Below are 27,576 nucleotides of genomic sequence, written 5' to 3' on the forward strand. Positions count from 1 at the left end.
AAATAAAAAACGCCTGAAATTACCATAAGGGAAAAGGTAAGTAAGGAACTGCTAGCAGCTTTTCTACTAGGCTAAATGTAAGACAACTTACCTCTGTCAACAACCACAAATAATTAAAGCAAAAACCCAGAACATGAATCTTTATCCTTTTAATTTTGAGTAATTACACAAACTGTCCCTCAAATAAGTGCTTGTGACATTTTTGGAACAGAGAAAAAATATTCTTGGTTAAAACAGATTATTTTAACTGTAGGTAAACAAGTTGTGCTGAATTTTTCCAAATTTTTCCAGTGTTTAAGTGTTTTTTTAAGTGTCAATGAATCTTTTCCCTCTGACCTGTTTTACAAAGAACATCACAGTAACAGCCACTCTTACCAAAACTGTACTACCATAAAATTCCATTATGCTAACCATAATCTACAAGTAATAATGCACTTAAATATGATTCACTTCTGAGATGTTTTTGCAATTGCAACATTATGCATATTTTTAAAATATTTGTACTTTCTACAACTAGTGTTTGAGCTAAAAAGTACCTGTTGTAAATATTTAATGTTTTGTAGTAAACTCATATTCAGAACTATTTGTTTACCAGAATTAAATCTGTTTAAACAGCATACATACAGTATGTAGGGCAATTCTCGAACATACAATAGAAACATAAGCACATTTTCGACTAATCAAATTACTATTAGGCAGATTTACTAGACAACACACCTTACATAAAATGCAACACAGTGAAAACTTCTCCTGAAACCAGGAAATTCTGGTACCATTCACTGTTCCACTCAGAGAACATCCCCCATTTTAAAATCTATGCGAAGTAGCATTATTCACCACTGAAACAAAAGGCAAACACACATTACCAGTCTTTAAATGACAACTAAAACATCACTACATAGAAGCTTGATTGTAATTCCTCCCTGTTATTTTATACAAGCTTTATACCAGCTATTGAATTTGATACTTCTACTGTCCTTATGGTATCTGATTAAAAAGTAGCCTCTTCAGTATTGCTGAAAGAAGAAAACTGATTCCTTCATGTTCAAAACAGACTATTAAAATCAGCCAACAGTGATTGATCTTAATGTTGCAGTAAATCACTCATTTTTGGAATGGCAAAAGGAAAGTAGATTTGCTTACCTTTTGTATGTATGAGAGTATTGCTTATTGCAGTGCTGAATTAAGGGCCTAAATACATGAAAACTAGTACCTCTAGGGAAAGGTTACTAACATGTAAAAAACCCCTACATAATCCACCTGGCCTAAAACATACATAAAAATGCATATGGAAGAGATTGAGGACAAGTTTGAAAAAGGTTAGAGGAAAGCTGCCCACTAAAATTTCGTGGTAACTGTATTTCTGATTAGTCAGGACACTGGCATTTCAGTTTTATCTACACAAACCCACAGCTACTACCACGAACAAACAAAGTTCCTATTTATAATCTAAACTTCCAAAACACTTTAAGATAATGAGACAGGAGATATTAAAGCATCCTATTCCAAGGTGAGAAACTGCTTGTTTATGAGGAAAGTTTCTCGTACACATACTTCTCAGACAGCGGCTCCCAATACAAACACCTAGTGCCAGCTAGTCCACAGTGAAGTTCTTCCTTTGCTAAAGCAGTCTTCCATTACCATCTCTTCCTTTTCAGAATTTAAAAAAAAATCTTTAACTAAATCAAATTTCTTAGGTATTAAATATTACACTTTCTACTGCAGAATAGAATTCTAACCAACTGTTTGGAGTCAACAAACATTTATAACATTTTATTAAAGTGAAAACAAGCTTGCTACCTTTAAGGTGTGAACCACAGTACACAAAAATAAACACCACTTCAACCAAACACCTTTTGTAAGGTGTTCTTACCAAAAAATCTTGCCAATCCTAGGTCAATTTCACATTCTGCATTGCATTACTGAGTATGAATATAGAATATTTTCTAAGATTAAGATACATTGGCTTAGGTGAGTGCATCAGTTCAGACTCAGGACTGTGTTTCTCCATCAATAACCTCTCAATTACACGTTACAGTATATGCAACTGGAAAATGAACATAATGCCACTCCACCTGTGGACTGCATTTAAACCTCAGTTACTGAAAAAAAGTTGGGTGCTACACAGAGAATATCCCAAGGGGCAGCTGACAGCTGAGAACCAGTTTTAAAATCCTAAATCACTAATATAATACATGAAAAAGAGGTGGAAGATCAACTACTTGCTCAATAACTTAAGTGTTATTGATAAAAACACAACTATCTAGTTCTTTTAGACAAAAGTGTCGAGGGAAAAATCAGTCCTACAGATGATCTCATTTCACACTTAGATCGACACTTATTTATCGTTCTTTAGTTTGTTTATGTTGGAGTCTGTATATTCTTTGATTCCTCAATTAACATCTTCGCTAACATTTGAACATGAGTGTACAGAAATATGCATGACAATTGAGATAGAAAGGTAAAACAGGTAAAGCAACAATGTCAGTCACATCCAGCAACTACTGTTGTTCATTGGTATGATCCTGCAGCAATCCTTCCATCAGATTTCTTTCCTCTAAGGGAAGATGTTTTTACCTTGTGTAGCAGGAGCTGGATTTTGCCAAGCACTACAGTTGTGGTCTCTGAACTGATCAGCACTTAAGAGAGGTCCATAAGAGCAATGCATTACACTTAAAAGTAAAAGAATAAACAGACATTCTTTGACAGACTTTTTTTTTAAATGCCATTTGAATTACTGAAAAAAAAAACCAACAACACACAAACAAATAAACAAACAAACCCTGAAAAAACCCCAAACCAACCAATAAACCTAACTTGGTTATAAGGAAATAAATATAAACCATTACACAAATAATGATTCAAATGCCCTGCTAGATAGCTCCCGAAATCTATCATCTTTTTAGGCATTTTGGTTCCCCCACTGTAAGAGAGATCAACCTACCAAGGATTTGAGCCTTGGCAGAATCTAATTCAACAGTATTTGTTTACAAATTCCTCCCATTCCCTCTCTGACAAAAGATCCAAAACTGTACTAAGGATTCTCTTGTTCCCTTACTGATGGTATATTACAAAATTTCCTAACAATGTCACATTTTACCCTTGCTTTCTTACAGTCTATTTTCAATCTTAACTGCTTTATATTTCATATTGCTCATAATCACCAATACATCTCCTGTGTAATTATTATTAACTCCATGCTATTTGTACTCTTTTCACCAAATATCCTCATGCTACTACCATAATTTTCTTTGATATGTCTTGATTACACAAAAAAAATTTCTCATGGTCAAGGGAAATGTTTGGAAGCATAATTAAGTCTCCTCTGCACTCAATCTACTCCATAAATCTGCTCATCTCCAGACTTGCAACTTTTGGCACCACCCTTTTCTGAACTCTACTATTTTACTTTCTTTTATTTACAATAATCTATTATTGTCTCCTTAATCACTGGAGTATAATATTCTCTCAAATGTTACGCTTTTTGCATATAAAATTTATATACACACAAACACTCTACATAACAACCTGTGACTATGGAAACTCTCCTGTTCCAGGAATACTGGAACTCCTGGCAAAATGTCCCTACTCAGCTTTCTTGAAAGTACCACAGAAACAACAATCCCTTTCATCATCATGTATCTCCATTTTAAAACTAAGATCCTCTGATCTTTCTCTTCCTCATTTGTTACCCACATACTTACTACTCTGGTATTTTCTGAATTTTTTACTAATTTGATCATTCTCATTAAACTGATGCCAAACCCCCTATTTATCACCATCTGTAAATAACTTCCAAGGAGATGACACAACTGTTGAGCCCTGAAAGTTACTTAAGTGACAAAACTTGATCTACCATAGTAAAACCTAGTTAAAAAGAGGAAAAGAATATAAGTAATTAATATTTGTCTAAATGTGTGGAGTCTTTTCCTCTATATTCTCTGTGTTGTTCTTCCTGTTCAGTCTATAATGGGACTCACCTGCGTAAGACTGACAACCTCTAGGAAATTAAAAGGAGAGGAAACAAAAAAAAAGCTTCTCTTTACAGAAGACTAACCAAAAAGGTAATAAGAAAAACTTACAAAACTTGATTAAAAGTAAACAAATAAATAAACAACAGTAGTACTAGGCAATTCAAGACTAGAATCTGCTAGCTTGTCTCTCTGCAGCAATGGAACCCTAACGCAGGCCTCCATGAAAGCAGATCTCTACAATTAAAAAACAAAACACAAGCCCTCACCACCACCACAACCCTAAAAGCAGAGCTCATATCACTACTGGGGTGCAGCACAGCAGCCACTCAAGTGACAGCAGGACTGTCTGCTTGAACAGGGATACCACAAGCTGCTATTTAAGATAACAGCAATAATTTCTGATGTACATAAGCAAGCAAGAATGATGACCTATGCTCTTTTTCTACCCTCTTCTATGCACTGAGGTAGGATATGTACCATCTTTAAAAATAATGTGTTGCTTTTATTCTCTGAAGAGATCAGTGTAGCTGACAGCTCAAAAGAGAGTGGCAATAAGTACTACTGTTAAATACAAATTTACATTATTTGCAATAAATTGCAATAAATAGCAAAAAAATTCTAATCATAGCAGAGTCAAAGTGCTGTAAGATAATATCTAACATAGTAGAAATTGCAGGGTTGCATGAAAAATACAGTTTGTCCACATCTTTGACTAATTCACTTGCCCTTCATTCACTAATTGTTTCGATCAGTACAACTTACATTCCATAACTTGGAGCAGTTTCAACCAACAGCCATTTTATACATTTTGCTTAGAGCAGGTTGTGTTTAAAAGTTGTCTTTCCAAGTTACATAAGCCTAAGGTCCAGGACAAGCAACAGTTTTGTATCACATATGATCAAGAACTGTCAAAAAGAAACAGCACTTTGCAACTACTTCCATCTGTAAGATCCAAACCCGGTCGCCAAATCTCTGTGTATGTAGGTATAAAAATATTACTAGAATTTCTGAATCAAATATTTTTCTCATTGACAATTCACTCTTAACATACATGCAGCATTACAAGTGCAACAGGAACTCTACGCAATCTATCACAAACTTCAAGTGACATCCAGACTTGTATATGCTTTCTCCATATACACACATAAAATTTATGCACTTACAACATACAGAATACATGTAAACATTAGTAATTTTCTCAAAGTGACAACAGCATTTGAAGAAATGCTTACTGTTCCACAACTGTAACCCTCTTATCATTCTTAAATGCAGCAATGCCCATGAAGAAATATTTTCCAAGATGAGACCTTTCTCCCTGTAAGCTATTTAAGGAACAAATAAAATCCTTTATTTGATTATATGCAATTTTATGCCTTTATGATATTTTAATATAAGGATAAAACTAACAGTAATTGTGATGGTGGTAGATTTTTTAAACCAAAATGAAAATGGTAAATTCAGTGCTAATGAAAAATATAAACTAACAGAACAGAAATTAATTCTGCTCATGCAGCACTGGCAGTGCAAGCAAAGATGCAGAAGAACCACTAAAAGGTTTGTACCAATAAACGAGAACTTCACTGTAGAAAGCAGATGGTGCAACTCACTGCTTTACAAATGACAGTCTTCACTCAGCAGCAATCCAGCATCTGGGATACAAGTCAATTAATACCCAGTGAACAATTTAAATGAGGGAGTTGGCCAATAAAGACTAACTTATCAGCAGTTGATTACATAACCCCTCCTTTTCCTGCTACAGTATCTACCCCATCCGCCCTTTCAAAGAGTGTTCTCTCCAACATTCCCACATTCCTGTCTCCTGACCCAATGCATGAATGCATCCAGCTCACTCTATATTCATATGCCTTCCCTTTGCAATTCAACTACCTATGCACAAAGGGTTCTCTCTCCATTAAAACACCTCCAGAACAGCTTGTCTTCCTCTCCTTTGGCCTACAGGTGACCGAGAAGCAGCCTGTGTTCTGTCTGGCCCAGTTGGAGGCAGAGGTAGCGTGTGCCTCCCAGCGGGCTACCGGACTGACTACCCAGAGTCCAAGTGTCTCCTGCCAGGCTGGCAACCTTGCAGTACCCATGCTCCTTGGAGCCTCCAAGCTGCACATCTGGATCAGCTGGCTTCTTGGGCAGGAGATGGGCGAATTCCCAAAGGGCAGCTGCTAAGTCAAGAAATACATGAAGTCTCTGAAGCCACAAACCATAGGAAACACGTGCCATCTGAACCAAAAAAGCCTTGAGTTAAAAGACAGGGTCCTGAGAGTCATTTCCATCCGCTGTCCTTCTACAGAAGAATCCTCTACAGGGCAGCTTTCAAAGATTCCTCTAGTAAGGCAACCAGGTCAACAATCCTATATGTTTATATTGTTGTTGCACGTTATACAGCATGTTAACAATGATATTTATGTTGTGTCTACCTTCCTATAATTTTCCATCATTATTTCCACAATATAAAAATGAGTATTTATTTTGATACTGTGGGTACTAGAAGTCAGCAATACTACAGATCACACTGTATCAGTGAAATTATAATACAAATAAGTAAATTCTTCAGTAAGTTTCTGAAAACAAGAAATAATTGTAACAGGTTTTTTTTTCACTTAGCTTACAAGCTCCCCCACCAAGAAAAGCAAGCTTCAACTAATTTAGTTGAAACAAAACCTGTTACTTTCATAAACTCTTTAAAAACATAACAAGCACCAAAGTTTGAGTCTGCAACTTTTGGTTACATGGAAAGACCTCCTGAAAACAACTAATATTAGAACACTACACCAATTTTAGTATCTATAAGTTCTGATTATATCTTTATTGACTTCACTGGTTTAGTTTCTTTCCTTGCTTTGCTACGGCAGGCACATTTCATGTTAATATACATGGTCCAGATGTTACACACCTCACCTTTACAAGCACACTGCAGGACTGACACAGGATGCCACCAATTTCAGCCCAGTTCTTAAGAGGGATGAATTCTCCCTATACAAACCTAGAGGCAATTCCACATGGGCAAAAGTCTACAAACGCAGTTCTTAGAGCAGACCTACAGAAGCACCAAATCACCATAAAACTAATGAAATATCTTTGCTTTCTACCAAGTACATTTATGGCACACAAACAGTCATGCAGATAAGTATCAGTACGCTTAGGAAAGCTGGGTGTTTGTTTACAGTTACATGCAGAACAGTAGATTATTTTTAAGTCACCTTTTTCTTTGATCTTATGAAGCACCTTCTTCAACAGCTGGACTAACTCTGTTTACAATACAATTAAAATGCTTACTAGGAGAATGAAAGCTACTACAGAAAAATGGGATTTGTGTAGTTCTAATATAAAAATCTAAATAGAAAAAAATATTGAATTCATCTATGATAAAATCCACCTTTCTAGGAATGTAACCATATTTTACTGATAACAGCATATTGATCATAGGACATATTAATGAAACAATACTAAACATGATGAACTCATTGTCATCAAGTATTGTATTTTCATTTTCTAGCCTTTTACATTTTTACTATGATACCATACGCATTGACTAACATAACACCTTTCTAATAAATAACTTCATGTTATATAAACAGAGAAGCACATGGCATTAAACAGAATAACAAGTTCAGCAAAGTTGGAAGGAAATACAGTCATTTGAAGCATTAAAAAAAAAAAAAAAACCAACCAAAAAAACCCACACCAAAACATACAAAACCTCCCTCACTTACCTAAAGTATTCCAAGTTGTATGGGAGTTAGGGCCCCGTATATTCTTCAAATTCAATTAAACAAAATAATTCACTACAGGGAGCAGCCCTTGCACATAACTGTGTTCAGAAAAAATATTTTCACTGAAAAAAAATATAAAAAATTGTATTTCTATACCTCAGAGTTACAAAAATGACCTTGGAAGAACAAGCAAAATGTACACCGGTGCTGCAGTGCCTGACTAGGTCCTGCAGAGTACTCGAAGACACATTTTTCAGGTGTGTGAAACACCCTTTAGATATTCATCTGGATCCCATGAATGCTGCATGCCCACAGCTGAAGAATTTGCTTTTCAGGTACCACAGAATCTATTAGTTTTGCTGTAAAATTTGCTATTTTACTGTTGCTAGGCACCTGACATTTAGAGTTTTATCCTCTTACCCTTTCACCTGCATACACTTTTTCCCTCCAATTTTCTTACAATTAGGAATTCATTTGATTATAGTAAATATGCCACGTGCAGTCAATGGGTACAGACATGGAGGGGACAAGGAGAAGAAGCTGAATTATAGCCTGTAGTCAAAAGACTGAGAAGATGATGACTAGTAGAGAATGAGAGACAGGAGACTTGTGAGCTACATGGACAGAGTAAACAGTATTGCAACAGTGAATCCCACTCAGTCTACCACCAAAGGAAATGATTTCTCAACTGGCCCACATGGGTAACACCATGGAAGGCAAGACAGTGGAGAAATGATGCCCAGAAAGCACTCTCAAAACTCCTTTAGAGATAACTAATATCGTGATTAGTCAATTACCACATTGAAAAATGAGTCAGAATTATGTGTATATTGATATAACAGATTGATACTGCCATGGAATTTATTCCCATTTCTCACAGAGAGCACAAGGCTCTACTGTGAAGAATACCCTCTAGAAACAAATTACGGTTGCATATCCATACTTACATGAAGTAATTCCTGATTTTTTCACTTATTTGTTGTGCAACTGTAGCATTATATGAACATGTACTGTTAGAAATTTTAATTTTCCCAGGTTTTCACAGATGGTATTGGGGGTGAAAAGTGTCCAAGAAACAGCTCTGTAATCTACAGTGTTTCAAAGCTATATTATTGCCCCAAAAGTACAGAGGACATCTGTAAATTCTGTAACATGGCACTGTTTACCTGGTCAATGCCTCGATTCTGCATCATTTTGTCAAGGTCACTAGAAGACAGATACTCCTGAGCAAAGTAACCATGTAAGGGAAGAACTGTTCCTAAGCTTATTCCCACAAGTTTTCTTCTAGTATACATATAATTTTTAAAAAGCAAACAAACCCATACACATAGTTTTACATCTGTCCTACACCATAATAATTATTAACATACTCAAAACATGCTAGATTTATCCCCAAAGTCAACTACTTTCATTTAGCTTAATTAAGCCCCTGGCACGTATCCCAAACAAAAAGTTACCCCAACTCATTACATCCCAGTAATTCACGCTGTTAGAGCACTTCAGAGAACTTTAACAGAGCTACTCGAAGTTAATCATGTGACCTGATGATTTACAGAGCTGAGAATCTCTGCACATGGTTTATCATGGAAGCATAGCAACCTTTGGACTGGGAGGCAGAAGCCAACCAGCAGACGTCACAGCACGTAACAGTGGAGAAACGCACGCAGCACTAAGTATGGCCCATCGAAACTTCAGCAACCAACCACATGAAAAGACCACTGAACTCTGAGAGAGAGAAGGTGTCTCTGAAATGGAACGACCACCTTACTTTACAGGAATTTTTATGTATTTTAGGCAGCTACGGATTGACAAGTAACACTGTAAATTATTCTGAAATACTCATAATCTGAACAGTTGCTCCTCCCACACCAAGAGAAAATAGTATGAACACAGTTCACTCTTACAGGCCAACATGCTCCAATGCATGATTCGACAGAACTCCACTTATTATAATAGTAAGTGATTCCTCCTGCAGCAAGGTCTTGCTATAGTTCATCTGGAGTTAAAATAAATGCATGCACATTCAGTTTAAAGACAGGAAAACAAAAAGTAGAGTATTCGGTTTCACTACCTTATGTCCAAAAACGTAATTCAGGTCTGCTTAAGACTTGAACTTGTTGCTCCAAGGAGACTGTATTTGATATGTGATACCTAGCTCACTAATCTAGTACCTCAGGCAAAGCCTAAGCTCACTATTCTGGGTACCATCTTGCTGTTTTATTATCCTTCCTTAAGATAAGCTTCTTTCTTTCAACCGTTTCAACATTTCTCTGCTTAGGTATCCCAAGTATATTTATTCCCTAAGGAATAAAGATTGCTCTTCTCATCCATGCTATATTTTCTCCTTCTCAACATTGTAGAGGGCAAACAAGCTTATGAAAAGTTTTATTTTCCTCATTTATTTCTAATTTATATTCATTTTCAAATATTTAAGATATGACATAGAAGCATGAAGAGACACAAACCCTGCATTATAGAGCTTACAGTCTCACACCTCTCTCTGAGATAGATAAACAAACATCAGCACACCCACTTTATGAATAAAAAGATGGCAAATGATTTAACTAAGGTCAATGAAAAAATACATATCAGACTCATAACCAGAAACAATATCATGTGATGTGATCTCTGGCCTATACCAATCCCCTCTATGGACCATATCTTCTATTAATGTGGACTAGTACTACAGTTACTCCAAGCAGTCCCATTTAAGCTGCAAAACACCACTCCAACACTCTGAACAAGCATTTTAAAACAAAACACAGCAAAACAAAACACACCACCACCACAAAGAACTCCTTCTTATAATCCTATACACTTAGTTTTCAGTTCTCCAATTCACGGAACATAACACTATCCTGTTTTATTTTTCAAACACTGCTTCCTCAGCTATTGATTAAAGAGCAATTTTAAAAGACAGTAAATAACATTAGCCTCCTTTTATGGATGGTTTAACTAAGGCTCAAGAAGAAGAAATATGCCTGTCAGAAATGGATTTTAGTGTTATTAAAAAAAAAAACCAAAAAAAAACCCAAAACCAACCAAACAAAAAAACAAACAAAACCCCCCAACAACCCCCCCAAAAAAACAGCTTTACTGTATTTGGATTTTATTCTTAGTTGACATGCACTCACAAAGTAATAGCCTGAACCTCTAGGTACCTCTAGTCCTCATCTGTAGAACTTAACAAATTATATTTCTCTATTTCATTAGTGGGAAAAGTGGGGAAGCAGTTGAGAAATAAAAAAAAAATAATAAAAAAAAGTATGAAAGTTTTATCTATTGAGATTTAACTGCAAATAAGCAAGGTAATTAAAGCCTACTAGCTCCAGAATAAAATTACCCAAACAAACAAAAAAACAACCAAAACAAACAGCTTTACTTAGCCCAGGCTTATTCCATTTCACAAAGAAAGAAGCCATACCCTTGCATTCCATATTAATTCTTGATCTTATTGTAATATGCTTACCATTTGTTCAAACTTAAAACATTACAATATATTAATAATTTTATGGCATAAATTCATTTACATACTGTTTCAGTGAAAGAAAATGGTCTTAACAAATAGAACTTTCCACCAATTATGAGAAGATTCAGTAGGTCACAGAAGTCACCACACTTATAATGTTGCCAAAAACTTGCTCTATTTAGGTTATTGGTTCTGACATCTGTCTAGATAAGCTTTCAAGTTAAACAATCAGAATTCTGAATTAAAACTGAAGAACAACATTTACCCCTCCCCAAATAAACCAACATATTTCAGCTCAGCAGCAGCCACTTAAGCCATTTCTAACAAAAAGCTTGCGGAACATAATCAGGAAAATATGTTAGCGGTTATCACACTAATTTTCACTACATTTTGCAGCAATAAAGAGGAGTTTACCCTCTGAAGGAAAAGCTGAGAAACTTTGATAAAGGCCAAACTCATTTACACAGTAAACTAGTATGGCAACATAACTGTAAGAAACAGCAATTTTAAGGCAGCTATGTTCTCTTTCACCTGCTGCTTGCTCTCCTCAGGTGAGGCCTAGTGCAAATGTTGCATTATGTAAGTTCTGTTTCCCTTTAAGTAGATTCCCAGCAACTCTGACAAGACAACATCCATACAAATAAACAACTTCCACTGAGAGACATGCTAAGATTTTAATAACCAGCATGTTTAATTTCCCTAAATAAAGCTTTACTGCATGAACAGTAACTAATCTTGACTGTATGTTGGCTATATGATTCACTACAACTAAAACTATCTAAAATACTCACTTCAGACTTAAAGAATGGCCTTAAACATCTGACTGAAACATGCATTACAACTTTTGTCTTCAGGAGGAAAACAGAACATTTTAAGAAGAAATCATAAAAATGTCATCCATGTTTTTGTTTCCTGTCTTGCCAGTGACTGGAAGATTTGGGACAAAATTAAGTACAACAGATTCTACACATGAAGTCTGTAGCCATGCAAGATGAAAGTCTTCATTATGGCATTACTCAAGGATGGACAAAACCTGTAAGGTCATCTGGTCCCTTTCTCTGCCAGTCCTGGCTCATTACCTGTTGCACATGTATTAGTTCCTGGCCAGGCCAATGCTGAATGACCCATGGTGGGGTTCCCCCCCACCCGGCATACTACTGGTACTAGAAGGTTTTCAGGTGCATCTTGGGGGGGTTTGTCCCGCTGTGTTTCTGTTCTGAACTTTCTCCTTCAGTTTCATCTCAGCTTACACATTAACACAACCTCTTATTTTACTTAAAATTATCTCCCTTTTAAGTATTTAGACCATTCAAAACGCTTGGAAGATATAATTTCTCCTTCTCAAGCAAAATGTTCATTTACCCAAGCAAAACATATTTATTTAGTAAATCTTTTTTTTTTTTTTAATTCAGTCAGTTCCTTCAGTCTTCTTAATATTTTGTTGCTCTCTTCTCTAAGTTTCTGTTAAGTTGCCCCACCTGTTGCAAAGTAAAACAGTACTCCAAACATAGTTCCATAATCTTGTACAGAAATCCACCTCCCACTTGTTCAATGCCTCTGTGGATGCAACCTAAACTCATTCTGAATTTTACAAAGTCTATATATTATATTGCAAATTGGGGCCTGTCATTCCTATCAGAAGCATGCACAAATCCCTTTCATATGAAAGGGAGTTGGGTGCACACAACTGACAGGATTATCAGGCCCATGGTATCACTCCTATCCCTTTTTCAGCAATACTGCTTTCCAGGTTATTCCCTCACAATGAATACCTGTTTTGGATCACGGTCCCTCAACTGTTTTAGCTTGCATTTTCCAAACTAAATCTCATTTGTATTTTCTAACAATGCGCCTAATTTCTTTAGATAACCTTTTCTTTTCTGCCCTGACTTGTGTTTAACTCTTCTCACTCTCACTGTCTGCTAATACTGCAAGTGTACTATTCACCTTCTCATAAAGTTAAGCAATGTAGACACTAAATAAGCCTAAAATGGCTAAACTTGTATTACTAGGTGCATATGTAAGCACTGATGTTACTCTTTTAGCACCTAAAACTGCTGTGACTCACCAAATCTATTTGTTATACTTTGTTCTATTTTCGTTTATGGTCCTTCAACCATTTTTTTCATTCACATAACTATCCATATACATAAATAATTTGTTAACAAGAGATTTTCAGATGCATTTTAATTTTAGAAAATATGTAAAATTTTACTATAGCTACAACTTGCTCTTCATTTACTGGGGCCTTGAACCTGCAATCAGATCTGGCAAACAAGCCAGTCCTGTACTTCTCCATACCCACTGATCTGTGTGCAGATGCTGTTGCAGTATCAGATCCTAATTTTAAACACTGAGCAAGAATAACAAAGAAAACTCTCTTGAAGTAATTTCTGCTTGGAAAACTCCAGGCTTATTATTGTTTCCCTGATATTTCTGACACTATTTTACTAAGAACAGAATCCATTTTATCTAGCTCTTGAGTTCATGCTTTTTTTTTTTTCTCCCCCCTTTATTTTTTTTACAAAATCAGTACTATTATTTAATTTTTTAGTGGCATCTTAAAGATCAGATTACTTATACATATCTTCAGATCTTTCAAGAACCTCCTCTATTTGTCATCAGTAACTACTTCATTCATATGGTTCTGATTTTTAACTGCTCAGTTTTTCATCCTACTATATATGGAATTTCAGGAAATTCAGCATAATGGCTTGCCTTAATAATAACTTTATACAACTTCTCATTTATGTACTGACCTCCTTCCTTTCTACTTTACATCCCCTTACCTCTCCAATATTTAAAACAGCGAATTCTTGTTCACCTGAACTAGTATTAACTAATTTCTGCTGCCTTTGCCAGAAGCTTACAATACACACATACTGCCCACCTTTCAGGAGTTCTCTGCAGTACTAAGACTTATACTTACTTTACAGCTAGTCCTTTCATATCATTTATCTTAATGTAGATAAATGCCTTTAAAAACCAAACTAATTTCTAATTCAGTTAGGCATATTCCATTTACACATTTAAGTGTACAAGGTCTCTCCCCAAAAAAAGATGAAGACCTACAACAAAAATAAATGTATCAGTTACACTCATATGAAAACCAACAGAATCTTATACTAATACGATGTCACATCAGCTCAATTCTTTGTAGGACTGTAACCTAATCAACCAGTAACATTAAAAACAAGCTATATTCCATGTTAGCTTTCTTTTTACCTACTGTATGTTTAGTAACAAAAACATAAAAGCAGGCCCACATTCCTGATGTTTACATTTATGACCCCATACTAAAATATTTTCATTACCATTATAAAACAATCTTTAGAGAAGTATTTGGAAAATGCTTTACTAATTCACCTCAACTGAGATGAAACATCTAATTTGTACTACATCCAATGGAATTACACTCTCTGATGCTGTAAAGACTTATAGAACTACATTAACAAGTACAGTTCTATCAATGGTTATCGGCACTGTGGCTTTTGACTGCTCACTATGAACCACAGTGCATAAATTACTTCACCTGTCAGACAGCTCAAAGCAACACAGGCACAAAGTTTGAATGGTTCAGACTTTCCCTCTTATAAACAACTTTTTCCAGTGACAGAAAAGGGAGAGCAGTGCCAGGGAGAAGGGGTAGATAAGATTGGCTACCATGTATTCAGCTATCACCAATCATAAAGCCTATCAGAATTACATCAGAAGTTTAAACAATTCTCCTCTTTAATGGAGCCTACCATACATTCCCAAAGACACATAGCAAAATTCCACAACAGTAAAAATGGAAGTTATTTATACAGAAAAAACACACTTCCCAACCGCCGAGAAAAACCCAATGACTGTTTTGCAAAATATTCAGTCTGATCAAGCCAACAGGACTACTGACCTCACACAAATAATTCAACTTTCTCAATTGTTTACATAGTAATTTTAAGTAAAAATGACAGTATTATTAGAAGCAACACAGCAAAATTAGCAAGTGGTCCGTGTCGCCTGAGATCTCATCTCAGCAAACACATCAAACCAGAAGTTTCACAGAAAGAAGCAACTTTAATGACAAACCATCCCAAATCCAAATCTGCAAATGAATTCATGTAGGTGCACACCACTGAATCCCTCTGAATTCAAAAGGGTCCCATCTGCCATGTAGATTCCTCACTTTACAGTACAAATGACACACAATTGGATAAAAATCGATATAGAAGTTGATAGGCCTCAATTTGACTTTGTTTGCAAAGTCATTACAGTAGTGAGGCCAAGATTATAGTCATACTTGATGTTCACGAGGAACACTTTTTTTTTCCAAGGATAATTGCTCAGCAGTTCAAAAACTGCACTAGAAAATCTAGCCCTGTAAGAAACCCCAGGTTATATTCTTCAACACAGACAAACTAGACCCTTGTAACAAATTTACCATTAAAGAATTTTTTCTTTCCCTAGAACCAGACACCGTCCCCCTTAAACGTTCTAGGTTAAAGCTAAACAAATGTTAACCTAGCAGAGAGACATGCACATACAATCAGACTACTGCACATGAAAAGAGGTGAACTCAGCTGGGAAACAGTTGACATCCAACTCAGATTATGTGAGAAGCAACAGTGAGCAAAGCAGCAATTCAGAAGAAACCAAACAAAACCAAACAAAAAACAAAACCACCACTAAAAACCAGTCCACCCCAACACCAATAACCTTGATAGCTTATTTCAGAATGGCCTAAGTAAATCACACAGATTATGGCAAGACATTTTTAAAGATTCTTCATCTTAACCATTTACCAACTTATTGTCCTAAATTCCAAATAAGGAAAAAGCCCTTTCAATTATTTGTATTTATACATTTTTTCAACCACTGTATTTCAAATAATGTCAATATCAGCATGCCAATAATAAAAATAACATTTTCGTATGTCTGATTCTAACTTAAAAACTAGTATCTTATTAAAAATTAATAATTATTAGAAGTCTAAATTAACACTAATTGTGTTAACTGTCCCAGCATATAAAGGCTTTTGAAGTAAGATGAAAACAAAAATGTCAATCTTTTTCTGCAAAAAGTTAGGCTGGTCCAATATTTACGATACATACAGAAATAGAAAGCAAAGGGTAAACAAAACAAAACAAAACAAAAATCAAAAAACTATCATTTTGCATATTACATGTAAAATCTAGTCAAGTAACAGACTACATGGTTCAACAGGAAAGCTCAAAAAGGAAATAATTGCTTTCTATGATATGACAAATCTTCAGCAACACTACTTCAATACTGGGGGGGGGGGGGGATTAAAAAAGCAACAGGGAAGGACATCCTAAAACAAGCTTCCCACTTAATTCCTAGGCCTAGGCCTGCTACCAATCATAAACTTTGTTAAAAATATTAACAACAGTAATTTCTTTTCTTAATCTGGATCTTAAAGCAATCATATGTCACCACAAAAAAAAAGAAAAATTCAGTAACTACAAATATCTGACTAAGGTTTTTCAGACATCACTCTAACTCAATAACTGCTCCACTGTGCTATGAACTCTACAGCTTCAAGCTGGAAGTCAATCTAGGACAACCAATAGAAAGTGCACCTGTACAATTACTGCATTTCCTAATTCAGAAGGCCCAACTGAGAACAGATAAAGCCTGTGTGTACTCAGCTCACCAAAACAGAAATCCAGAAGTCCATACATCTTTTGTACATATCACACACCTATATTATCATTAATTTCAATGAAAAAATATCATATTTATAATGCAGAAACAGAAAATTACATTCCTTAACCAATGTTCACAAAACTCCCTTCTAAATGAAATACAGATGTCTACATAAACCATCTAAAACACAATCATTTAAAAATCTTTTCCACAAAAAAAATCACCAAAACTTAATAAAAAATTTCTTTTTAAAAAGTAATCTCGTAACTGAATAATACCACACACAGTAATTTAAAATATACAATATGAACTCCACGCTACACTGAAAAATAATCTGTATTACAAAAAATAACCTGTATCATTTCAAGGAATGCAATCTTATTTTTAAAACCTGCAAAAATTTATTTTTCAAGTAATAAAAAAATTATTTAGCTCTTTGTACTCTAAAACAAAAAATATATGCTGCTAGTAATTGATAACAATATAATTTATCCAAAGCAGTTTACCTTCCTGCAGATGCATTTTCATTCAATGTCTGACCCCACTAGGTAGTAAACAAGTTTACACATACCAACACATTTCAGTGCTCCAAAAATTAACCTAAGTTTCTATAACTACAACAACATGATCTCTTAGTAACAGTCCTTTAGTATCGTCATTCTAAAACAATCCAAAAAAATGGCTCTGACATATATTGTTTGTATACTTGGGATCCCTTCAAAGTTTAACGCTTGCAGATATAAAATCAAAATAACTAAGAAACAGAATCACCTTTAACTGATCACTGCACCAGACCAGTAAGAAATTACAAGTTCTTTCTAATTTATTTTATAGCATTTTTAAAGAGCAGGGATATTTTTATTATTGCACACATTGAAAACCAAATATAACCCCACACTCAAAAATACTGCTGGAACAGCTTGATAGCACTCACCGCAAGTAATACTGTTTTAAAGCGAAGGCAGCGTTAGAACAACTTCTGGGAAAGTTAAACTCCTCTACAATTTCTCCCCACTGATTCTTCTCTGATACCTGTCAAAAACAACACACAGGCCGAGATACACAACGTACACGAAAACATGTTGCTGACAGCGAACATCACAAAAAAACACATGCTGCAATGAAGCAAATAGATAAATATATAAAAATAAATAAGCACAAATGTATATGGGATTTAGGATCATGTATTTTATTGACAGTGGGTAGTATTCACCCTTCGGGAATAATCCCGCTTCTCACGGGTCTCTTAATGCATTTATTTTTTAATATACACATAATTTTTTTCTGGGGGGACGGCCGGGAAGGCTGGTATTGTTTTGGGGTTTGTTTGTTTTTGTTTTTACTGCCTGGACAATAACCAATCGGGAGTCCCTCTGTCGCCCCCTTTTAAATCCTAACGCGGTCCGTTAAAAACCCAAAGAAGTTTAAAATAATGCAGGGAAGTGCTTGCGGGGGCGCCCCCTGGGCTGCGGGGCGCGGGGGCGCCGGCCCGGGGGGTCCCCCCAACACAGATCCACAGACATAGAGAGGCCTTTCTTTTGAGGCCTACATTTCTGTCCCCAGCCTTGAAGCCTAAAGATGGCTATTTGATTACACATCGTCTTGGGTGCCCCTTTTGTTATTTTTCCCCGGGAAAGGCTCGGAGGGCAGCGCCCGGCCCCCCCCCGGCTGCGAGGATCGTTCCCTAGCCCATGCTCCGTGCCGATTATCGATGTTAAACATGCCCGCTAATTTTGAGTTGCACTAAAACTGCACTCAGACTCTCTCTCTCCTCTCTGTCTTTCCCTATGCGAGAGAGAGAGAGAGACGCACAGAGCTGCCACCACAGCCGAAAGAAGCCTCCTCTCGCCGCCCGCAGCTCCCTGCTCCCCCCTCTCGTTGCCGCGGGGAGGGGGGCAGGGGCGAGGGGGTCCGGCGGAGGCGGGGGAGGCAGGAGCGGGGTGTGCGCTGTACCCCCGGGTCCCCCTTCATCGCTCCGCCGACAAGGCCGAGCCACCAACCTGCCTATCTGCTCGCTTCCTCCTTCCACCCCCCACCTTCTATAACCGGCTTTAAATAGGACGGTTCTCGGCCACCCCGGCTCCCCCCGCCACCCCTGGGGGTCAGAGGAGACTTTTGGGAAGAGGTTAGTGGGAGGGAAACCCAAATTAAAACTTCCACTCACCTTCCCAAATCCGCCTAAAGTGGTGACTCTGGTATAGAGAGCGTGAAGATCCAGCTCCTTCCCACCCACCACGGGGATCTTCTTAAAAGGAGACCTGCCAAAGGAGATACACACAAAACACCACAACTTGTCAGCTCTGCCCCCTTTTCTCCCCTCGCTAGGGCTGCCGTGTCCTTCAGGGAAGGGGCTGGAAGTTGGATCTGGTCGGTTTAAAAGCCTCCCCCCCCTCCCGTTCCATCTCCCCATTTTCCTCACCCTCTGCTGTGGTGAAACTGCCGCAGCTCGTCCAGGAAAGCGAGTCCCTTTCTCCGCTGGTCTGCGTGGTTTTTACCCGTCGAATTTGCCATTTTTGTAATAAAAAAGGTTCTCGTAAAAAAAAAAATCCAATTTAAAAAAAAAACGGCCGACAACAACAACAACAATCCCCGGCTCCTCCTTGTCTTTAAGAGACCCAGGTGCCCGTGCTCGGCCGGGGATCAGCCATGGAGAGGGGCTTGTTTAAAAAAAAGTTTAAAAGGAATAAGGGAGCCCCGAGAGTGTGGTAATTGCGAGTCCTGTCTCCACACAACACACGGGCGAAGAGGCAGGGAGGGAGAGGGGCACCTCTCAGTAAATTCCTCCTCCCGCGGCTGCTGCCTCTCTCAGCACCACAAACCCAGCCGATCCAGCCTGCACATGAGACTCAACATGGTGCTGCTGGATCACACAATGAATTGGGTTACTGTTGTGGTGGGGCGGGGGGGGGAGCCGGAGTGAGGTATTGACAGTGTGTGTGTGTTACAGCCGCGGCTCCATGCGATCTCCCTCCCTCGCTCGCTCGCTCCCTCGCTCGCTCCCTTACACACACACACTGTACAGCTACGGCGGCGGCGGCGGTGGCGGCGGCAGCGGGATTCACTTCTCTTCTCGCTCAGACAAAAAGATCTGAGGCCGCCGTGCTTCTGCCTGGACGAGAGCGCGACACAGCGGGCCCCGGAGGCCGCTGCCGGTACTGCAGAAGGCAGCTCCAAAGGCAAAAGCCAGCACAGCCCCAGCAAGCAGTTCCTGGCGGGGAACAATAGGCTCCTCTCGCCGCTAAGGGCTCATCTGCAATGTGCCGCAAACTTCACACAAAGCCGGGCGGAAAGAGGCGAGGGAGAGGGAGAAGAGGGAGGAAAAAAACGGCTACTACCGGCTGTTGTGGGGCGCGGGGCCGGTGCGGGGCCCTCCCGTGCCAGGCTCGCGCCGACCGGCCTCCCTCCGCTGGCTGCCGGCTGGAGGGGGGGGGGGGGGGGGGGGGGGGGGGGGGGGGGAAAGGTGGATTTGGAAAGCGGGGCCGAATTTTTTAATTGGACTAAACCCAACGCCCTGAGTTCAAGGGGAGAGAAAACAACAACGGAAGGGGGCACTGGTGGATGTAGAGTTTCAGAAAACTTTCCGAGTCCCCTGGACCGTGGTGTTTCCAAGGGCAGGAAGTCGCCCCGGATGGCACGGTGGGGGCGGGGGGGGGGGGGGGGGGTATAGCAGGAACCCCTCATTTTGAGGCGTGAGGGGTTTAAACTCTCCAAAGGAGTGTACAGAGAGCTTCCCCGAGCAGGGGGTGCCCTGAAGAGGTTTGCCAGCAGGGGCCTGAGCTCTGGCTCGCTCCATAAATATTTTTTTTCCTTCTTTCTCTTGGAGATACTACGGCCTGTAACCAAAGTGCCTCAAGACTGCTGTATGCAATCTAAGCCGCCCATATATTTCTGTACATTGACGAATGGAACACGCAGCACAAAAGTAATGGAGGGCAAGGTCTTGGCCCCCACCCTGGAGGGGCAGCAGCCCCCAGTGGCACTGCAAGCCGCTTCTCCTCTGCCTGTGGTGTGCGCAATGTTTGTAAACACTCATCTCCTGACGTGCTTTCCACAGCGGAGCCCAGTGAAAGACGTGCACACCGACCATGGTGAAGCTCGGTGCCACCTGGGGTAAACAGGAGCAATAAAGGGCCCATGGGGTAAAGGGTGTCTTCCATCAAACCTTTGCTCCTCTGGTAAAGCAGGCGGTGGCCAGGTGGGCATTTGTCCTTCCCTGGCATGCAAACAGAGCCACAGGTGAGTGCTTGCTCCAGTTTAAGAGACTCTGAAGGAATATTTGCTCCTCACAACCAGTACATTAAAATTCAAGGCCCGATTGGGCCTACAGGATAGGGGGTTTTTTAAGCAGAACTCATTAAAGTCAGTAAGGGCCTGTGTTTTAAAATCAATGGCACATTATGGCCCCCAGTGAACACTTAAAGAAGGAAAACTATAATTCCTTTTTACTCCAAGTGCTAACTTCAGAAAATAAAACTTTTTTTTCAAAGAATATTTTTTTCCATTGGACTTGAGTGCTGTTTCAGCTTGAATATAGAGACAAATACAGTAAGATGCTTCATAAGATTGGCTCTGGGTTCACAGTTTTTTGGAGAGGGGGGCAAGAAATACCTCCGTTTCAAAATAATACTCGGTATTGAAAGTTGCCCTCTCTATTTGGATGGAGTGGTGGTGTGTGGATTTCAGAGTATGAAATGCATAGTGTCTTATTCACTGTAGCATTAACAGTCTCCCCCCCCCCCCTTCTTCTAAAATTAGACCTACAGCAGATCCTGGTTTGCAGCTCCCGTCTCTGACACTCAGCTTCTGCTATTTCAGCACCAATATGCATAAGACTGCCAAAAGCAGGATAATACAAATGTGAGAGGTTTAAAACAAGCGACTGGGGGGCTACATCACTCTTTTAGACATAAACAGCTAAACCTCCCAACAAGAGGGACGTGTTTTTTAATCATGCTTTAAAAATTCCATAAAAGCAAGGGGTCTCCCCTCCGCTGAGGGGCGGTCGGCACAGGTGAGTCAGTGCTCGCCCGGGTGCTCTGCGAGGAGAGCGGGAAGAGGGGACGGCGGGCAAGTTGCGTAGCAGGACTAGGTGGGTTTCCATGCTAAGTACAGCAATTGCGCACGGTCCCTTACGTAACTGTCAGCCGGGGATTCCCTAGACGGGGTCACTTTATTCAACCATTACACAGACCCCGGCCGACTTTCCGGCGCGCCTGGGCTGCCGCGGCCGCCGCGACTGATACTGCAGCTGCTGCAGGGAGAGCGGCGGCTCCTCACAAAATGGCGGCGCCCATGGAAGAGGCAGCCCCATTTTGTGCCCGGCAGAGCCTGTCAACAAACGCCGACTTGGCCGAGGCTGAGGAACAGAAGGCGGCGGCTCGTTCGCGTTACGGAGCGCAGAGGGAGGAGAGCGGAGGATTTCACCGCCCTCCCGCCGCCGAGAGGAGACTCTCTATCGAGCGCGCGCGTTGGGGGAGGGAGGAGAGAGAGGTGAAGGGGGACGCGAGCAGCGAGCGAGTCAGAGGCTGCGTTATCCCAGCGCGGAGCTGCCGGAGCTGCGGCGCGGGGGAGGGGAAGGCGAAGGCCGAGGCAGGCGGCCTTGGCGCTGCCCTTGCTGGGGCCGGGCTCCCGGAGATCCGAGGGCTGCGGAGATCCGGGGGCTGCGGGAGCGGCAGGCGGCCCCGGAGGGCACCGCAGCCCGGGGCTGCCCGCGCGGGGGACGCTGCGCTCCGCGCCGCTCCCGCGCTGCACGGGCGGACGGGGCCGCGCCTGTCGGATTCCGGCGAACCTGTAATAAGTGACAGGACGATCGAGCTCCTTGTGTAGCTAACTAGGTCACTGCTAGCACTTAATTACTGTTTGTTTCATTTTAGTACGTGCCTTATGAATAAACCGGCTATTAGGTTGATGCTTCAAGTAACACTATCCAGCACCGAGGTACAAAATGTCTGTATTGGACTCTGATCTTGTGATGCCAGCTTGGTAATAGTTACTGTTGTACATTAACGATGTCTTGGTTCTTATAGCTTGGTTATTCGACTTATAGCTGAAACAGGTGGAAAACCCTGATGATAAGGTTGCGAAGCTGATTCTAGTATTACACCACCGGTTTTGTTGGGTTTTTGTTGACGGGGGCTCCCCTCTTCTTTGAGGTAGAGAACGGGCTGGTGTATTAAGACTTTTATCTGCTTTGTCTTAATATGCATGCATTTTAATGGTATTAAATAAAAGAGATGACCTATTTCTGGTGAAAGTGATAATTTTAAGTGTACCAAAATTACCTTGATATTAAGGATTTATGAAATACTTTGTTGCATATTAAAGAGTCCGCAATTAAACATAGGGGGAAAAGGACAAAAATTGCTATTTAGGAAGAAAATCCTTTTATTGATTTCTGTATAGTACTTTTCAATGCAATTTGACTTTATTTAAGTTGTAAAATAAAAGCTGTAGTATTATACACTGTTTATAAATACACATTCATATACAGTGAATTTCGGTGTGTAAGTGTTGTATTGTGGAATTCTTGGAGACAGATAAATCCAGTACCTGAACTGTAACTATTCGGTTCTGGTTGGGTGAGGGGTTTTTTGTCTTGTCTGTTGGTAGAGGCTTTTTTAAGTATAGCTGTGCTAAGTGAACATTCTGTTCTAGCAGCTGTATCCTGTGTTGCAGTTTCAGATTTTTTTCTTGAATTTTTAATACCTAATTTTGTGCTTAATACCTATTTGCCATATTGCTGCTCTGTAGAGAGCAGGCCACAGTTGCTGTTGTCAGTGTGCCGCTAACTCTGCATTTGCTTTCCGGTGGGTGAAATATTCTTGCTCATTTCCATTTTCATTGTGCTGCTCTTGAATTGTGGCAACATTATATTTTGATTGGAGTAACTAGTATCACTAGCTGTGTGCTACTTATATTAAACAGTAAACGGTAAATCCTTAGAAACCAAAGTTGATTTTATTTGTATGTATGTGCAAGTGTTGTATATGTGTTTTTTGAAAATGCAGCCTATTAGATGGAGTAGAGAATCCAGTAAATTCACTCTCGAGACTGCAGACAGCATATAATATAGGTGCAATCTGAAAATAAACATAAGAATTACAGGATGAGTTTCTAGTAGAGGAGAAAGGGTCAGAAAACCAGATCTGGCAAATTTGAGTGACAATCAGCTCAACTGTATTTAATAAAAAAAATGTTAAAGTGATGGAGTTAATGGCATATGCTGGGCTAAAGACTTCACTGTCTGGATAGCTTGCTGTGACAAATGTGCGCTTCAACAAGGAGCATTTACTCAACTAGATATTAGTCCTACTTCTTGGTACTGAATAATATTTTAAAATTCTTATTATGTTTTACTGTGCTAGCATCTTTTAAAGATGCTGCTACTTAGTATAGACCAAAAGTGACTAGTCTTCAATGGTACACTCTTAACTCATAAGTGGAAGGTCTTACGCATGAAATTAAATGCTAAACAGCACAGCAAAGGTGGGAAAATGGGTGTACAGTATTGTAGGCTATTTCTGCACACTTGCAAACAATTTCTACTACAGTTACTGGAACTTAAATATTCCAGAAGGCTTGGCTTAGATAATGTTAAAAAAAATAAAATTGAAAATGCTTTTACATTGAAAAGAACCAATTTCTTAAGTTGTTTATTTAAAGAACTTATATAACACTTCAGTCCTAAATCTTCCAATACGTTGTGTGCTTTCCTCATTTCAACTATGAGGTATTACTACTTGGCAAATAAAACAGAAGGAAAATTGGGCTACATAAACAATGTTGAAAATAATCAAGTAAATTGATTAAACACTTTTAAAAATATTATCTATAATTATTTTAATTTTCTAATATTTGCTGTTCTTCACAAAGGTCCACCTTTTGGAGTCAGTGAATTTTCTGATCATCTAAACTTCAAATTAAAACCACTTCAAATATGAAAGGGTTTTCAGTTGTGCAATGAAGTATGAAACACAAAGCAGGAAAACCCTAAATGCAGTTGAAGGAGAAGTAAAAATAAATACATGAATGCTCTCCCACTTGATTTCAAAACTGCAGTGCTTTTGAAATCCTGATTCTTTACTAGGTCCTGACTTCTGTGTTCTGAACACTCTGAGTTGGCAATACTTCAAGAGTAAGTTTAGGAAGATTACCAAATTCATATTCTTTTCTTGCAGACAAAAGTATTTGCTGCTTTAAGTTATAACTGTAATGCAGATTAGGGCTTCAATGGCAGAAAATGTTTTGGTGTTCTAACAAGCATTGGTCTGTAGCACAACAGTTATGAATTTCCTGACAGCAAATGGGTACAAGTTTTTTACAAAGGAAAAAACATATTTGCACTTAGTAAATTACCTGTTTCAGACATTACTTTGTTATTACCTCTATGTTTGTGTGATCTGGTAGATGGCACACTTCCCCCTGTCACTATAGCTGTACACTGTTCCCCGAAATAGCACTAGTGTGATTCATGTTTCTGGTTGAATGTGTGAAAGTTTGATTGAGATGCAAAACTGAGAGAGTTCTTCTGAATGTTAAAAAGGAACCATACTCAGAAATACAGAAATGATCAGGTTAAATTTGACTCAGACTTGGAAGGCTTTTTGTAGAGTAAGAATTATGGTGCCACACATGGATGGGAAAGGTTCAGTTAACTTAAAGCAAAACCAAGACTAGTAACTTCATAATGTTTGTTAGAAATCAAAGTGGTGAAATCCTTCTAGTTGGAGAGTTCTCAATATTGCAGATTTGCCAGCGATGTTTGCTTGTCGAGTATTACTGTCTCATTTTTCTGTTTTTACGAATTCAACTGACAGTTAACAGTAGCTAAAATTATGTAGAAATTTCTCTGAGTAAGCAGTTGCCTCACCTAGCTTTTATATAAGCAGAAATGAAAAGGGAAGTAGTTTATGCAACTGTGTATGTGTGGACAGAGAATACATGTGACAATTTATGCATTTCAGTGTAATCTGAACTGCAAAAACACTTCTGAAAACTTAAGTAGTAAATAAAAGAAATACTAATCGAATAACATTGGAATTAGGCAGTCTGTTAAAATCAAGAACTTTGCAAAGCAGAGAGAACCCACAGATGCACTTTGAAATGAGAAAATTTGTTGTTGTTTAATTATAATTCTCAGTGTGTCTGTTGACCTGCTTAATCTGGAGATTTGGCTTTAAAGACTGCTGATAGATGGGTGGCATCATATTCAATGCTGTTGTATTACCCAAATAAAAGGAAGTATTTTTACTTTCAGACTAACTGAAAAAAAAAGCCCTCAAACTTATTGCATTGGTTCAATGCTGATGGGACACTTAGCTTGAAAATCACACTTAAAACATAAGACTTATGCTTTTAGCTACAGTGTCTAACATAATTGAAAAAAAAAGCTAACGAGAAACAGTTTTTGAAGTCGTTTACATATAAAGGGCTATCAAATGTAGTTGAGTATCAGTTCCTGTTGCTTGCAGTAACATGATAGCATTTGAAGCTCTTGGGGGAATCTATGACTGTTAATCTCCAGATGTCATAAAAATGTTTATTAGTCTGGGCTGCTACTATTTCTGCATTTTGAGCCTTAACATAAGATTTCTCTTACCAGAATCTTGTTGCAAAGTCTTTGTAAGCAACATAAGTTGCTTAGGAAAAAGTAGCAGAAATGGAGTGCATATATGCTCCTATATCTTCTGTCAATTCTTGATCTTGGGGTTTCCGAGGCTCCCAGGGTCCATGCGTTTAAGAGTAGTCAATGTACAGAGCTGGGTCAGTATCTGCTTCTGAGCTGAGATGCACGTAATACGGTTTAGAGCAGAGTGAGCATAGTCCCCTAACCCTTTACCAAGGGGCAAAAGTGCGCTCTGTGGATATTTGGGGTAGCCGTGTTCAAACATGTTACACAAGCTGGTCTACTTAGCCTTGTCCTTATCTAGTTTGTGTGCAGAGTGGGGAAACTGCAGGCCTAAGGAAAGGTCTCCTCCCTCCATGAGACTCGCTAGCATGTATTGGAGAACAGTGAGAAGCTGGAAGAATCCTGGCAGTCTTGCTGAAGAAGAAAAAAGGGAGATGAAAGGAAATATGGACTTAACCAGGGGAGGAAAAATCTGGTAATTTTGAGTGGGGCAACCCCCTGTAGTTGCTTTCAGCAGTGTCACAGGTGACTTTAAGATACTGATCTCCTTAGAGGCAGTTACCATACAGTTTGTTTCCATCTTTTTCTGATACGGGAATATTTAGTCCTGCAGCTATTCACACTTGATTTGTAATCTTTATTGTTCTAAATATTGTATTCCAATTTATTGAACACAAACTTCTAGTGACTTATGTGCTGCACCACAGACTGTGTGTAATAAGTTCCCCAGCATAAACAACAGTGCCCTAAGCTTACAGTATGGTCTTTCAGAATAAAGCTTCTTCCTGTCCTGTTTCATCCTTCACTTAGTTCCTCCAGTGTTACTTTGCAAAGTCAAAATAGATTATTTTTTTATTTAATGTTACAAGTTTGGCTAGATTTACAAGACAATAAAAGTGAAGTAAGCCTGTCTGTGAAGGAAACTCTTAGAATAATTGTGTTTCATCTGTTACCTCCATTTTAATAAGTCCAGGCTCATTCTTCCCTTTGCTTTAGGAGAATTAAATAATGTCACAGTTTTTCCTTTGAGAGGTTGCCAAGCTATTACAGAGCCTACGTGGTGCTCCATTGGAATTAGTTGCACTTAGAACTTCTGAAAATGGAGGTGTGTGTCCTTAATCCAGGTGTTTG

The 27,576-nt window shown here is 39.0% G+C and overlaps 1 protein-coding gene across 2 annotated transcripts in view; it reads right to left on the bottom strand.

Moving 5' to 3' along the window:
- The window catches only part of ARID2 (AT-rich interaction domain 2), a 102,792-nt gene extending 82,575 nt beyond the window's left edge, over positions 1 to 20,217 (bottom strand). The window contains exons 1-3 of one of the 2 annotated variants that reach the window (XM_027659508.1): positions 19,237 to 20,217; positions 18,982 to 19,075; positions 17,752 to 17,849 (exon numbers count right to left, since the gene is read on the bottom strand). In XM_027659508.1, coding sequence (XP_027515309.1) covers positions 17,752 to 17,849; positions 18,982 to 19,075; positions 19,237 to 19,328 — 284 coding nt within the window. In that variant the 5' untranslated portion in view covers positions 19,329 to 20,217. The other variant, XM_027659499.1, reaches the window with a different exon arrangement.
- Positions 20,218 to 27,576: the final 7,359 nt, after the last annotated feature.

Source organism: Corapipo altera, unplaced genomic scaffold (assembly GCF_003945725.1).
Source record: "Corapipo altera isolate COAL_440 unplaced genomic scaffold, ASM394572v1 1, whole genome shotgun sequence".
In the NCBI taxonomy this organism is placed as follows: Eukaryota; Metazoa; Chordata; class Aves; order Passeriformes; family Pipridae; genus Corapipo; species Corapipo altera.